Below are 13,517 nucleotides of genomic sequence, written 5' to 3' on the forward strand. Positions count from 1 at the left end.
TACCAAAGAAATCTTCAACTCAAATGTAAAGTTAACAGGTTTAAGTTGTAGCAGCGAAGCAAAGAACATGTCAAAACATCTGTTGAATGATACAACAGAAAAGTTTTGTGGTACCTTTATAAATTCAGCATAGATTTCATTAGGTATGATCTGCATTGCCGTTGATAGAGCAGCAATAGCAGCCTGAGATTCCGTGCATCCCGAATTCATTAAACCCCTTGGTCCTAATAATATCTGTAATCAATGATTTACAGAAAAAAGTTATCAGAAAATTGGAAAACATGTATTCTCTAGTCTCTCAACAAATACCTAACACATTTCAAGGCACCCAAAAAAAATCTCAAACCAGATGCATAAGAAAACACACTCTATTTTAAATTGGGTAGTATAATAGGTTAAAAGTCCTGAGAGATAAACAATTACAGTAAGGACACTTGGCCTTCACTTGTCCAACTTGGCAATTGATTCATGTGCACAAGTCGTCTGTCCCAGAGGCATTTCTAGTACAAAACACCTCACCTGAGATAAAATAATATTCTGTTGTGCTAATTAATTTGCATTAAAGGTTATGTTACACTACATAATGCTAAAGGAGAATAATATTCTCCAGACTCCAAATACCTATATAGGAAGAGATATGATGATGTGCTAGAAATTGTTTCTGTAAACTCACTATCACAGCATTTGTACATTTTTCTCACAAATGTGAACTTCCATGCATACACATGTATTTGACATAAAAAAATGTCTAACCTGATCGCTATCACAGCATTTGTACATTTTTCTCACAAATCTGAACTTCCATGTAATACACATGTATTTGACATGAAAAATGTCCAACGTGATCTTTTGCAGTATTCAAAATTAATACGGATCAAGCACCCATACTTGTGAATTTTCATTACTCTTGACAATCACGGATGACGGTTTAAGAAATACAGTTCCTATTCAAACAAACAATGATAAATAACAAGAGATTTCTGATGAAGTAAAATCGTTATTTGATTTGCAATAAACTGAAATGCAAACTGACAAAATATCCAACAATTTACAATCATTGCTTAATCATCTTGTCACTTCTGTGTACCTCACAAATAACTCCTGGATAAGTTGCCAGTGTTTGTGTAACATCCAGACCATTTTTTTTGATACTTCTAACCAATACCTGCACAGAAATTACATACAAGAGTTTCAGAGGTAAAAAACTTAATCTCAATAAATTTGTCACACATATTCCTGAACCACCTCTTAATTTTGTTCAGTATCTCCTGCTAAATATGTGTAAATTTGACTGCAATTTTAACAGGTTAAAATCCCAAATTTCCACATTATTTGGAAAATCTTCAATTTAAGTGCATTGACCTCATTTTCATTTTACATGTTAAAATATTGAAAATAAGCACACATCAATTCAAATTGATGATATACGTTGATGATTTATAGCTACGGTCGGAATCATCTGACAAACCTAGCTAATCAAAATGTCTAATTGGCCTGTTGGCCTTAGACATTTGGTGATTCGACTTACTTGCTTCAGTTAACCATGATTTGTATTTTAACTTACTATCGGAGATTAGCTGTGGTTACCATTTACCATGCTATGTCTACCATTGACGCATGTATCCGATTATCTGTTTGCATTACACATCGATGATCGGTTAATGTCACATCTGTTATTACAATGATTATCGATCTATTATTAACTGATTAGTTATCATATTAACTAAATCGATTATATTATAATTGAATCGGTTTGAAAGTAAACCTGATTACAATTATCGGCTTGTGTCCTTTTGCCTTCACGTCTCGTGGTGTAGAGACACGGCCCTTAAGGAAGTCCGTAGATATATATGAGGTTGATATTATAAAGTATGCATTAATTGTTATTAAGAGTACAATCGACATCATTGTGGCATAAGTGAGTGATCTGCAATACACTAAGTTTGTGATATTGTGCAGAATATTCTGTGATCTACAGTTACATAAATAATATAATTCAAACTGTGAATAGCTCAATATATATAGTGTAATCAGGTTTAAAGGAAATCCAGATTCATATATACTACTGTGCATAATTCAATATTACATTGCATTCTGAAAATTTATCAAGACATTTGTAATCTATATCATATTCTGTAATATAGTATTAGATTAAACCTAAGTGAATATAAATTAAAAAAGTATCATATATATAAATCTGATCCGAATTTAACAATATAAATGGAAGAATTCTGAAAGAAAGCACTAATTACCATGTTAGAGTAAAATAAGAAATTCCCAATCTTCAGAAAATGAACTCACAAAATGCACAGATGCAATACACTCATCTTAGAGGTTGTATTGGAACTAGTTAACTCCTTATAATGCACCTTAGCCTAATATTCAACCTTTTTTCTTCAAAAGGTGTTCAAGATCAAACCTGTTACATCCCACTTGTGTCCTAGTTATTTTTATGCTACATTACGCCATGTTATACGTGCCCTAGTTGTTCTATGCTAAAATTACGAGATGTTAAATCGTGCCCTAGATGCTTCATGTTTTAATTGAATGATCGTGCCCTAGATGTTTCATGTTTTAATTGAATGATGATGTCTTAGATGTTTCATGTATAATTGAATGATGTCAATTGTGCTCAGTATAATGAAATGATGTCATAATTATTAAATTGATGTTTTGATATTTAACATGATGACATTTAAGATGTTTTACTTTTGCTAATATTTTTTTTGAAATGTCAATGTTCTGACAAGATTTCAAGTTAATGCTTGAAGTGGCCAAGTGTGTGCAAGAGTGCGTCGTCCTCCAAGAAGGGAGGAGAAGTACCATCAGGGCGGGAGGTAAGGAAAGAGAACTCATGCCATCTAGAAACCCTAACCATAAGTTGATTCAAGTCGTCTCATGTTGACCATGTCTTTCATCAGCTTGTCGCGTCAAGTAACCCTAATTTGGTATGTATAGGAGTTTTTAGGGTTTCACAACTCTAAGTCGTAGATTGGATTCCAAGTTAACTTATAATTATTTTAATTATGAAATTTAATCATTTTATCACTCATGTTTTGATATAATTTATACATGATATTATTAATATAGATATATATTAGATACATATACTTTCATATATAAGTACGTATATGTATGTATCTAGGACATTAATGAATACGTACATACAAGTGCTTGTATAGAGAAATACGCATATAATATATATGTAAAAGAATATTATTTCACACCCTTTTATCGTATTATATTGTATTAAATATTTTGACCAATCTTTGATATGGTCTTTTATAAAATGCATTATCAGGAGCCATGAGTTTTGAGCAAGTCTAATTTAATTTATCCTTAACTTCGAATATATATATTTTTATTTATATGAATAAAAGCTTCCTTTGAAAACTTATCTTATTTTAATTTATGAAGACTTTATATTGAAAGCAATGGCATAAAGTCTCATGTGGAAGTATCGATTTCTATTAAAGGGAAATTTCATTACATATCTCCATGGGGTTAAAAAGGAAAACGTTTTTGTTGGAAACCACCATAGAAGACATAATCAAGGCATGCATTTTTTTTTGGAGATTCATTCAAAATGGAATGAATCAAACCGAAAGGTATAGAAACCCGATTCTTCTAAAAGAATAAAGGCAAAAAAAAGGCATTTGGCGTGATTCATAACTTCCCCGTCAAGCAAAGGGCATGGAATTGGTGTGGGGAGTTAGAATGAAATTCACATGAATGGAAAGAAATTAGGGCGAAATTGTTTAAAACTATCTTATGTCATGTGAGGTATATAGTTTTTATTTGGGGAAAAAAATACGACATACTGCTTCTTCAGCTTTGTTGTGGTTTTGAAAATACGGCTCTGCAAATAGTTATCAGTTCCTTCATTTGGGAGAATAAAGGCGACAGTTCTGGAAGTGGTGCCTTGTTCAAACCTGTTTGTGGCATCGATTGGAGAATATGTGGGACTGCTCAATCTGCAAGGAAAGGCACAACAACTCATATCATTCTTCTGTTTACCAGGTCATGCTATACGTACGCGCTATGCATCATTATTTCCTTCCTGAGTTAGAATTATAGAAGAATAAGTTAAATAGTTACATTATTTTTTCCCTATTCTGTATTACTGAGGGTTGAGCATTCTGAAGATAGAAATAAAATAAAATAAAAGATGGCATGGGTTTACTAGTGCAGCATTCATAGTGTTTGTTTTAAAGAAAAATAAAATACATGTATTCTGTAAATTGTTCAAAGATGCTGAGGTATTGTTTTCTAGCAATTGGTAAAGAAATTCTTACCGACATCATATGGCATAATGTCTGGCTGTAGTGTACATTTTGTTGATAAAAGAATGTCTACACTAGGCAATATGAGGTATGGCTGTCAGTACTTCTTTGATGGCTGGAAATTAAGAAGACAAGGCATTATATTGTACAGCTATGAGAAAACCCTTGACAACTGGAACAATATGATGCATTGTGTTTTTAATATACAGCTCTGAACAATTTTATTGGCAGTAAATAAAATGTACACTGAGAAAGTAACAGTATGGCTGGGTTAGTTTCTTAATTTGAAAATGTGAAATATAGGCATAAATTCTTATCTACCTGAAACAACATGATTGTATATAGACGTATATGTAAATAAATATATATGTGTGTGTGTATGCGTGCGTGTGTGTGTGGATTATAACCAAAAAAATTTCGTGAGCATAACTGTTAGAGGGTATGCAGAATAATACCACTCAGAATTGAGGGCATGCATACCAGGAAAACATGTACTATGGAGAATTCATCTTCTTATTTTAAGCTGTCTCAGAATTAACCAAAACAGAAAAATATTACAGTTGTGAGACTGATTATTCAACTGAGATTAACCTTCACTAGTATGTGAATGAAACTAAACTCTAGCTTAGGAAAGAAAAAAGGGTAAGAGCAAAACAGCAATATCCATAATGCAGTTAGCATTTCAATTATAAAAAAAATGCACTCAGATATTGCAATGACAGCAGATATGTAAAGTCCCACTTTGGAATATAATTTAATAATAATATTAAAATAGAAAAGAATAAAAATAAAATTTAAATTAAAATATAAAATTATATAATTAAAATTTAATTAAGTTAATGAATGGTCAAAAGACATGGAAGGAAAAGCTGCAACTCCCTCAAACATGGGATATAAAAGGGAGAAGAGAACCTCATTTTGGGAAGGGGATAAGTTGGGAATCAGAAGTGCAAATCTGATTTAAATAAGAAATGCAGATCTGAATGTGAAAGGCTGTGTCCCTTTCAAAGGGCAGAAGTAATGAAGAGTTGCACTCTTTCAAAGGGTGCTAATGGTGAAAGGGTGTGTCTCTTGCCAAAGGGCATCCATAATGAAGAGGTGTGACCTCTCCCTCACATTGAGAGATATAAAGGAAAGGAGTCAAAAGCATCCACTGACATGATCGATCAGATCAGATCAGAACAATTATTAAGTTACAAGAATTGACAGCCTCCTAGGAGGGGACATTACATAATAGTAGAAGTCCAATGACACTACTCGTGGGATAGGAAGAGTGACATGTAACACAATATAGAAAATGCTTTAGAAGGGGACATTACAAGAGACATGTCATGCATGATATTCATTCAAAACTTAAAAAGTACATAGGAAGTTGGCTGCTCTTAATCCATTTTACCTTTCCTAATCTAGGGGATTAGTTATATTTTCTAATACTTTATGCAATGATTTATGAGAAAGATAAAACGAAAACCTCATATGAGAATTAGTGTAACACTATTGTGTGGCAATGAGTCTCTATCTGAGTACAGATATGGTCAACTATAAGTTAAAACTTACTTGTTTCAAGACCTATGCTCTAGAAACTTAAGTTGCAGCCAAGAAGGGTGGAACTTTGACTTCACACTTCAGTGTGATTGCATCTATTTAAAAACCTTTGGCCAAGGTGGTGCTCATACCAAGAGCGTCAGTCAGTTCAATAATCCAGATATACACCCAAGTTAGAGGTCATACTAGTTAGGGGTATCCTATAGTGTATGACTGACTAGGGAGTTGTGTAGGATTATATACCAAGTCTCAGATGGCATGAGTTCAACTTCCCATTCAAAGTTTTAAAACTCAGACTCGCCACGGACTCAGCAGACCAAAAATTTGGACTCGGATTCGGACTCTTGAAAGACTCACGAAAGACTTGACATGGACTCGGCAAAAAAAAAACCGTAGTTTTACAAAAAAAACATAAAAAAATTAATGCATTTAGAGAACATAAGAGCCATAATTGAAACATTACACATGTCATAATACATATGATCTACAAACACGCAATATTTGTGTTAGCGGCATTATTGTACACAAACATAAGACTAGTTAATTATGTGTAATTGTTTTGGTTAGTTGGCAACCGAGGGGTGGTCGTTGCGGTGCGACGGTTGGCGCTCACACCCCCTCGGTATCTTTATATACCTCGGAATGTAACTTGTAACACACAATTATGAATGGAATAATATCTCTTATACTTGTCTGATATCTATGGCGTTATTATTCTGCATTACGTGCTTTATGTTTTAAGCTATTCACCCGAGAGGGCAAACATTTGGCGCCGTTGCCTAGACGTACTCGAGAACGGAAGACGCGGATGGCGCACGGACACGATGGGCCTACCCGTTGGTGAGATAAACCCAGAGGCCGACGACGCGCGAACAGAACTTTACACAGGAGAAGACACCGCAACGAAAGAATTTTCAATTCTACTCCAGGTAGCCATCCAGACCTACGTCCGACGAGAGGCGACGAAGGCGGAAATCCTACCAAGTGTCGTTTGGACAGCGTTGGAGGTGAGCCCGGTAGTAAATCAGTTGATGAACCATCTTCCCCAGTTGCTTGCACAGGCATCGCTGGCACAACAAGCTCGCCTGGAGGAGATTGCCCAGGAAGAGCGACGCCAACAGATCCTTCAACAGTATGAAGATAGGGAAGCAGAACGGGATGGCGCCAGGCCAGGAAGGAATTGAACCTTGAATCTTCTATATTCAAATAAAAGTGTCATTGACACGAGTTGTATTTGAGGAAATGAATTAATAAAGACGTGTTTTGATTTATGTATTGTGAGTTATGGAAATGTGCGGCAATTAATGCCCAACCTATTGAATAAAGATAGAAATAAAAAAGCAAAAACAGACGAGTGGGAGGCCGCGCAGAGGGCCTTGATTTTGGAGCAGCGAGTAGAACGGAGACGGAGGTTTAGGCAACTTGCTGAAGGATGACCTGCCGAAGGGTGGCCCGAAGGGAACCACGGAGGTGTCACGGAGGGTGCAGAAACCGAGGGAAATTTCTACGCGTCGCCAGAACACCGCAGGGCGCGGAGCCACGAAGAGTTTCTGGAAGAAACAAGGTTACGGCGAAATCTAGTCGAGGAGACTCGGGATCAGTTTAGAAACTTATCCCTTACACCACGGAGTGAGGATCACCAAGGAGAGCAAGGAGTGGGTGCGGGTGAGAACGAGGGGGAGGGCAACCGTATAGCTGTAGGTGCGACGCACGGCAGGCAGAACACCGTACCACCACTCTCCCACGCAGGACATACCACGAGCGCTGGAGGGAGCGACGCAGGGGCTCAGACACAGCAACAGCCATCGCAGGGAAGACGACCCCCATCAATGGCAGGTAAACAGAAACTACCGAAGTTCAATGGCGACGGGAAGGAGGATCCCGTTCGCCATTGTCGAACGTGCGAAACCATATGGTCAGCAAACGGTGTTACCGATCAAGATGAATGGGTAACACAATTCCCAGCAACCTTGAGGGGAGTGGCCATAGACTGGTACTCAGATATGGATAAGGCCAAAGTCGGCACATGGCCCGATCTGAAGGAGTTTGGGATAGAGTTCCGTCTCCTGAGAGAAGACAACGAAATAGTCGCCGAGATCTACGGAACAAAGCAGAATAAGAACGAGACAGTGCGAGCTTATAGTCAGCGGCTGAAGGAACTACTGGGAAAAATGGAGAGTCAACCAACAGATGGGTTGAAAAAGCGATGGTTCGTGGAGGGACTAAAGCATTCCCTCTGAAACAAGATGAAAATTGTTCCACCTACATCATACGAAGACGCATACAATAGAGCGATGGATCTCGAGAGCGAGACCAAGACATCGAAGAAAAAGAAGAAGGATAGCTTGTCCGAGGAGGATGACTCGTCATAGGAAAGCAGCAGCGACAGCGAGACTGGCAAACGGGTGCAAGCGCTCCAGAAAGACATGGAGCGAATGAGGAGGGAATTCAAAACAATGAGAAGCACCGGTCGGACCGAAGGGGACATATGGTGCACTGAGTGCAAAGAGGAGGGGCACACAAAGGGTACTTGCCAGAAGAAGGCATTCTGCGAGATTTACCAGGTGATGGGACACTCCACCAAGGAGTGCCCATACAACATGAAAACCCAGAATACGCAAATGAACCAGGTGTTGTTCACAGAGCAGGCCACAACATTCGCACCAACGGGTATGAGCCAACAAACAAACACAACAGCATCATCTGGAGGATACCAAGATAACAGACGCGGCAGCGGAAGAAATAATAACAATAACAGAAACCGGATCCAATATGACGCCAAAGGCCGGCCAATGATCTAGTGTAGGGCCTGCAATCAGTGGGGACACTTCGCCCACGATTGCACAAAGGAAGCCAACCCTCAGCACCTCTACCGATGGTGCAGGCCAGGTGACCATGAGGACGCAAATTGCCCGAAGCCTGGTGTAAACCTTCTAAACATAGAACCCACGAAGGGGGAAGTATTGGCAATCACCAGGGCGCAGGCCAAAAAGAGTGCATACCCAAATCCCCGCACGGAGATCGAGAGGGTGCGGGAAGCAAGAGACGAGATCACAAAGGAAATGGTTGCACAAAGGCAAAACAGCCACCAGACCGCAAGTCCACTACGAACGAGGGGAGAAGAGGAAATCTTACAACAAATATTGCAGATGGAGGTACCCGTGAGAATTCAAAACCTCCTAGAGACCATGCCACAGCTAAAAATGGCTATCTTAAACTCTGTACCTTCACAAGTGAAAATGAAGGAGGTCGTGAGCCCCACAGCCAACTCTGCGTTAAGGGAGGTCCTAAGCCCCACGGTCGACCCCATGATGTTGGTAGTCAACAGCGGACACCAACCGGCGGTAGTAGAAATGGGCATACTGGGGACTACCTTGACAGACACTATTGTGGACGGAGGGTCGGGAGTAAATGTGCTCCCAGAAGCGACATGGAAAAAACTGGGAAAGCCTATGTTGTGGCCCCCCACGTTCAACCTACTAGGGGCAGATCAGCATGGGATTAAACCCCTTGGTACCCTCATGGGCCAGCAAGTGATGATTGGCACGCAGCCCTTCGTGCTGGATTTTGTAGTAATTCCCCTGAAGCAGAAAGGGTATGACGCCATCCTCGGGCGTGGGTGGCTCATTGCAACAAAAGCGAACCATAACTGGAAGCGTAATACTCTGTCCTTGGAAAACGTGGGGAGGAAGTACGTAATCGATCTCCGTACGCAGATGGTGAGTGAGGAGTTGGCATCCTCCTCCGACTCGGACTGAGGGAGATCAGTTGGCGGAGGGCGGAGACGGACGCCGCATGGAACCTAGTGACGAAGGGGTGTTAGAGCTGGAGGCATGCTCAGGGGACGACGGGGACTCCTTGAATGGCCTCTTCCATTGGCAAATGGGAGATTATGAATTATTTACACCCTCATGCAATGTATTGAGCATAGAGGAAGAACCAAATATATTTCCCCCAGAATATGGCGAGTACAAGGAAGGGGAGGCCTCGGTGAATGAGACGCCAACACACCAATTGCCAAAGGGGGAGCCCATTAAATATCAGGAAGCCAATTTAAAGGAGACAAATCTTGGGGGGACGAGTGACAACAAGATCATCCTTGTCGGAGATGACTGAAATCCAGTGTTGAAGGCCGCAACCTTCAAAATTTTCCTTGAATACAAGGATGTCTTTGCATGGACATACAAGGACTTGAAGGGCGTGCCCCCAGAGTTATGTGTACACCGAATAACATTGGTACCGGGAGCCCAGCCAGTGAGGAAGCGGCCTTACCGAATGAACAAAAATTATGCTGCACGGGTGAACGACGAAATTGAGCGGATGTTGGAAGCGAGCATAATCTTCAAAGTGCAGACAAGAGAATGGGTGTCTCCCATTGTGATTTCCCTCAAGAAAGAGGCTAATCAGATCCGGATCTGTGTAGACTTCCGGTGCCTGAACGCTATCACTATTAAAGACCCGTTTCCCATACCCTTCACCGACAGCATCTTGGAGGAAGTAGCTGGACATGAAATCTATTCCTTCATGGACGGGTTCTCTGGGTACAACCAAATATCCATCGCGGAGGAAGATAAGTTGAAAAAAACCTTCGTGGTGGAGAACGGTGTGAATGCATACAACCGAATGCCCTTTGGTCTATGCAATGCACCTGCCACCTTTCAGCGCATCATCTTGCACATCTTCAACAAGATGTAGGTGGGGAACTTCAAAGCCTTCCTGGATGATTGGTCTATTTATAGTGGATATAAAACCCTCGGGGAGTGCCTAGAGAGATGTCGAAGGGCACGGTTGGCCCTCAACCCAAAGAAATGTAGATTCATGGTACCACAGGGAAGATTGTTGGGACACGTGTGTAAAGAAGGATTGAAAACAGACCCGGACAAGATTCGGGTAATAGTAGAAATGGAACCTCCTACGGACGTCACGGGGATAAAGTCCTTCCTTGTTCATGTGGGGTACTACAGGAGGTTCATCAAGAACTTCGCTGAGGTGTCCCACCCGTTGGATAAGTTGACACGGAAAGGGGAACCATACATCTGGACAGAGCCACAGAGCAAGGCCTTTGAAGAGCTGAAGACAAGGTTGATGGGAGCACCCATACTGGCATACCCAAATTGGGATAAGGAATTCCACGTTCACATGGATGCCTCAAACTATGCCATCGGGGCTACATTAGCCCAGGTAGGAGGACACAGGTTGGACCACCCTGTTTATTTCGCCAGCAGGTTGCTCTCGAAGGCGGAAAAGAACTACAGTACCATAGAACGTGAAGCCCTCGGTATGGTCTATGTCATATAGAAATTCCGTCATTACCTCCTAGCCACACCATTCACATTTTACGTAGACCACCAGGCACTCATGTACTTGGTAAACAAGCCTATTATCCAGGGGAGGATAAGTCGTTGGCTATTGCTACTACACGAGTTCACATTTTTAATTGTGGAAAGACCGGGGCGAAGCCATGTCATAGCCGACTAGCTGTCCCGGATTAAGTCGGGGGAACCTCCAGAGGGAGTAAATGATGATTTTCCGGATGCGCACTTGTTCCAAAAAGCCGTACTCCCTTCGTGGTACAAGAAGATTGGAGAGTACCTGTCGACGTCCCGATTTCCGTAGGGTATGCCTCCAGGAGAACGAAGAAAGTTCGTACTAAGGAGCAGGACTTTTTCGCTCATCAACGGGTTACTCTACAAAATGGGGCCGGACCAGGTATTAAGGCGTTGTGTCATGGAGGAAGAAGTCTTGAGCGTATTAAGGGAGGTGCACGAAGGACCCGTAGGTGGACATATGGGCCCAGACACTACAGCCCGCAAGGTGCTTCTAGCAGGACTGTGGTGGCCAGCCATACATCACGACGCCAGGGAGTGGGTCGTGGGGTGCGACACTTGCCAACGGGCGGGCAAACCTCTGAAGTGGGACTTCATGCCCCTCAACCCGTCGCACGCACAAGAACTCTTTGAACGATGGGGACTCGACTTTGAAGGTCCTCTTAAGGCCAGCCGCACACGACGGTGCTGGTACATTGTGGTTGCAACAGAATACTTGACCAAGAGGGTGGAGGCGAGGGCTCTCCCGGATAACTCGGCAGTAAGCACGGCGAAATTTATTTACGAACAAATCATTACGCGATATGGTATACCTATTCAATTGACCAGTGACCGAGGGGGCCACTTCGTGAACCATGTTATACGGCTGTTGACCTCAAAGTTCAAGATTTTTCACTCATTGTCGAGCCCGTACTACCCACGTGCCAATGGCCAGGAGGCGGCCACAAACAAAATATTGGTATCAGTAATTTACAAGTCCTGCGGGGTAGAAAAGGAAGATTGGGAGGAGAGGTTACCCTCTGTACTATGGGCCTACAGAACGACTTACAAAGTGACCACGGGTTAGACTCCGTTCCAACTCATGTACGGGCAGGAAGCGGTGGTGCCAGCGGAATTCATGGTGCCAAGCCTTCGCATTGCAGTAGAGAACAGACTCGGGGATATGGAGACCCTGAGGGAGAGACTGTATGCCTTAAGTGAGTTGGACGAAAAAAGAATGCTGGCACAATGGGCCACAGAGACAGCCCAGCAAAGACGAAAGGTCTGGCACGACAAGCACCTTCGACGAATGAAGTTTACTCCTGGACAGCTAGTGTTGAAATTCAACAGGGAGAACGAAATCAAACCAGGAAAATTTAAATTGCGATGGCTAGGGCCCTTCAAGGTACGCGAGGTCAATGCCAACGGGGCGATCAAGTTGTGGACACTCGACGGGAAGGAGATACCAGATGTCGTCAATGGGTCAAAATTAAAGGTTTATCACGAACGAAGGGAACCTGGACCCTCCAGTCTGGATGTTTGTTAGTCTCTTAAAAGATTAAAAAAAAAAAAGTTAAGTACGGTCCGTACGACAACCGTACCGTACAAAAAAAAAGAAAGAAAGAACACGTGGGGCCACCGTACGATGACCACACCCAAGGTGGAACCACCGTGCGGTGGTCACACCGATGGTGGGGCCACCGGCGGTGGATGCCCGCACACCGCTAAACATTAAACCCCCGCGCAACATTAAAACAAGCAATAAATAAAAAGAAAGACGCGCCCCCACAGCCCCGCACACGCCGCACCAGCATAAAGAAAACCACACAGCCACGCAATGAAAAAAGGGAGAAGGAACGCAAGGGAAAAAGGAGGAGAAGGTCGTTACGAAGGTGTCCAACGACCGTACGATTTTTAACCGGAATTCAGTTATACCAGAGATTAATGGATTCAGCAGGGAAACGAAGTTGGAAAAAACAGCTCCAGGCTTCCTCCAGTAGCAGCCAGAAGGATAGCAATACTAGGGTTTTATCATCAGGCGTACGTGTTGCAGGCAGCACCATGGAAGCCAGTGCCCAACAGAAGCAAAAGCAGACAACACCACGGGCTGCCCTACGTGCGAAAAATACATTAACACCCCAGAACATCACCTTTGAAGGGTTGAATGGGTCGGAATGTCGGAAATGGTGGCAGGACACTCCCGACGATGATATGATGAAGCAAAACCTCCGAAAGGCACAAGTGGAGTGGGCTATTCGGATGCCCGTATTTCCTATCCGCGAGTATGAGGGTGCCCTACGATTCATGGTGGACACCTTCGATAGGCACACATGCACCAGCACTTTTGAATACCTCGGGAGGGATGTTACCATATCCTTCAAAG

General features: G+C 42.1%; 1 protein-coding gene across 6 annotated transcripts in view; it reads right to left on the reverse strand.

The window, feature by feature from the left end:
* LOC131048585 (protein ILITYHIA) overlaps positions 1 to 13,517 on the reverse strand; it is a 212,581-nt gene that overhangs the window by 132,509 nt on the left and 66,555 nt on the right. For all 6 annotated transcript variants that reach the window (XM_057982586.2, XM_057982589.2, XM_057982588.2 and 3 more), the window contains exons 14-15: positions 1,088 to 1,165; positions 115 to 234 (exon numbers count right to left, since the gene is read on the reverse strand). In XM_057982586.2, coding sequence (XP_057838569.2) covers positions 115 to 234; positions 1,088 to 1,165 — 198 coding nt within the window. The remainder of the gene's footprint in view (positions 1 to 114; positions 235 to 1,087; positions 1,166 to 13,517) is intronic.

The sequence above is a fragment of the Cryptomeria japonica genome, chromosome 7 (genome assembly GCF_030272615.1).
Source record: "Cryptomeria japonica chromosome 7, Sugi_1.0, whole genome shotgun sequence".
In the NCBI taxonomy this organism is placed as follows: Eukaryota; Viridiplantae; Streptophyta; class Pinopsida; order Cupressales; family Cupressaceae; genus Cryptomeria; species Cryptomeria japonica.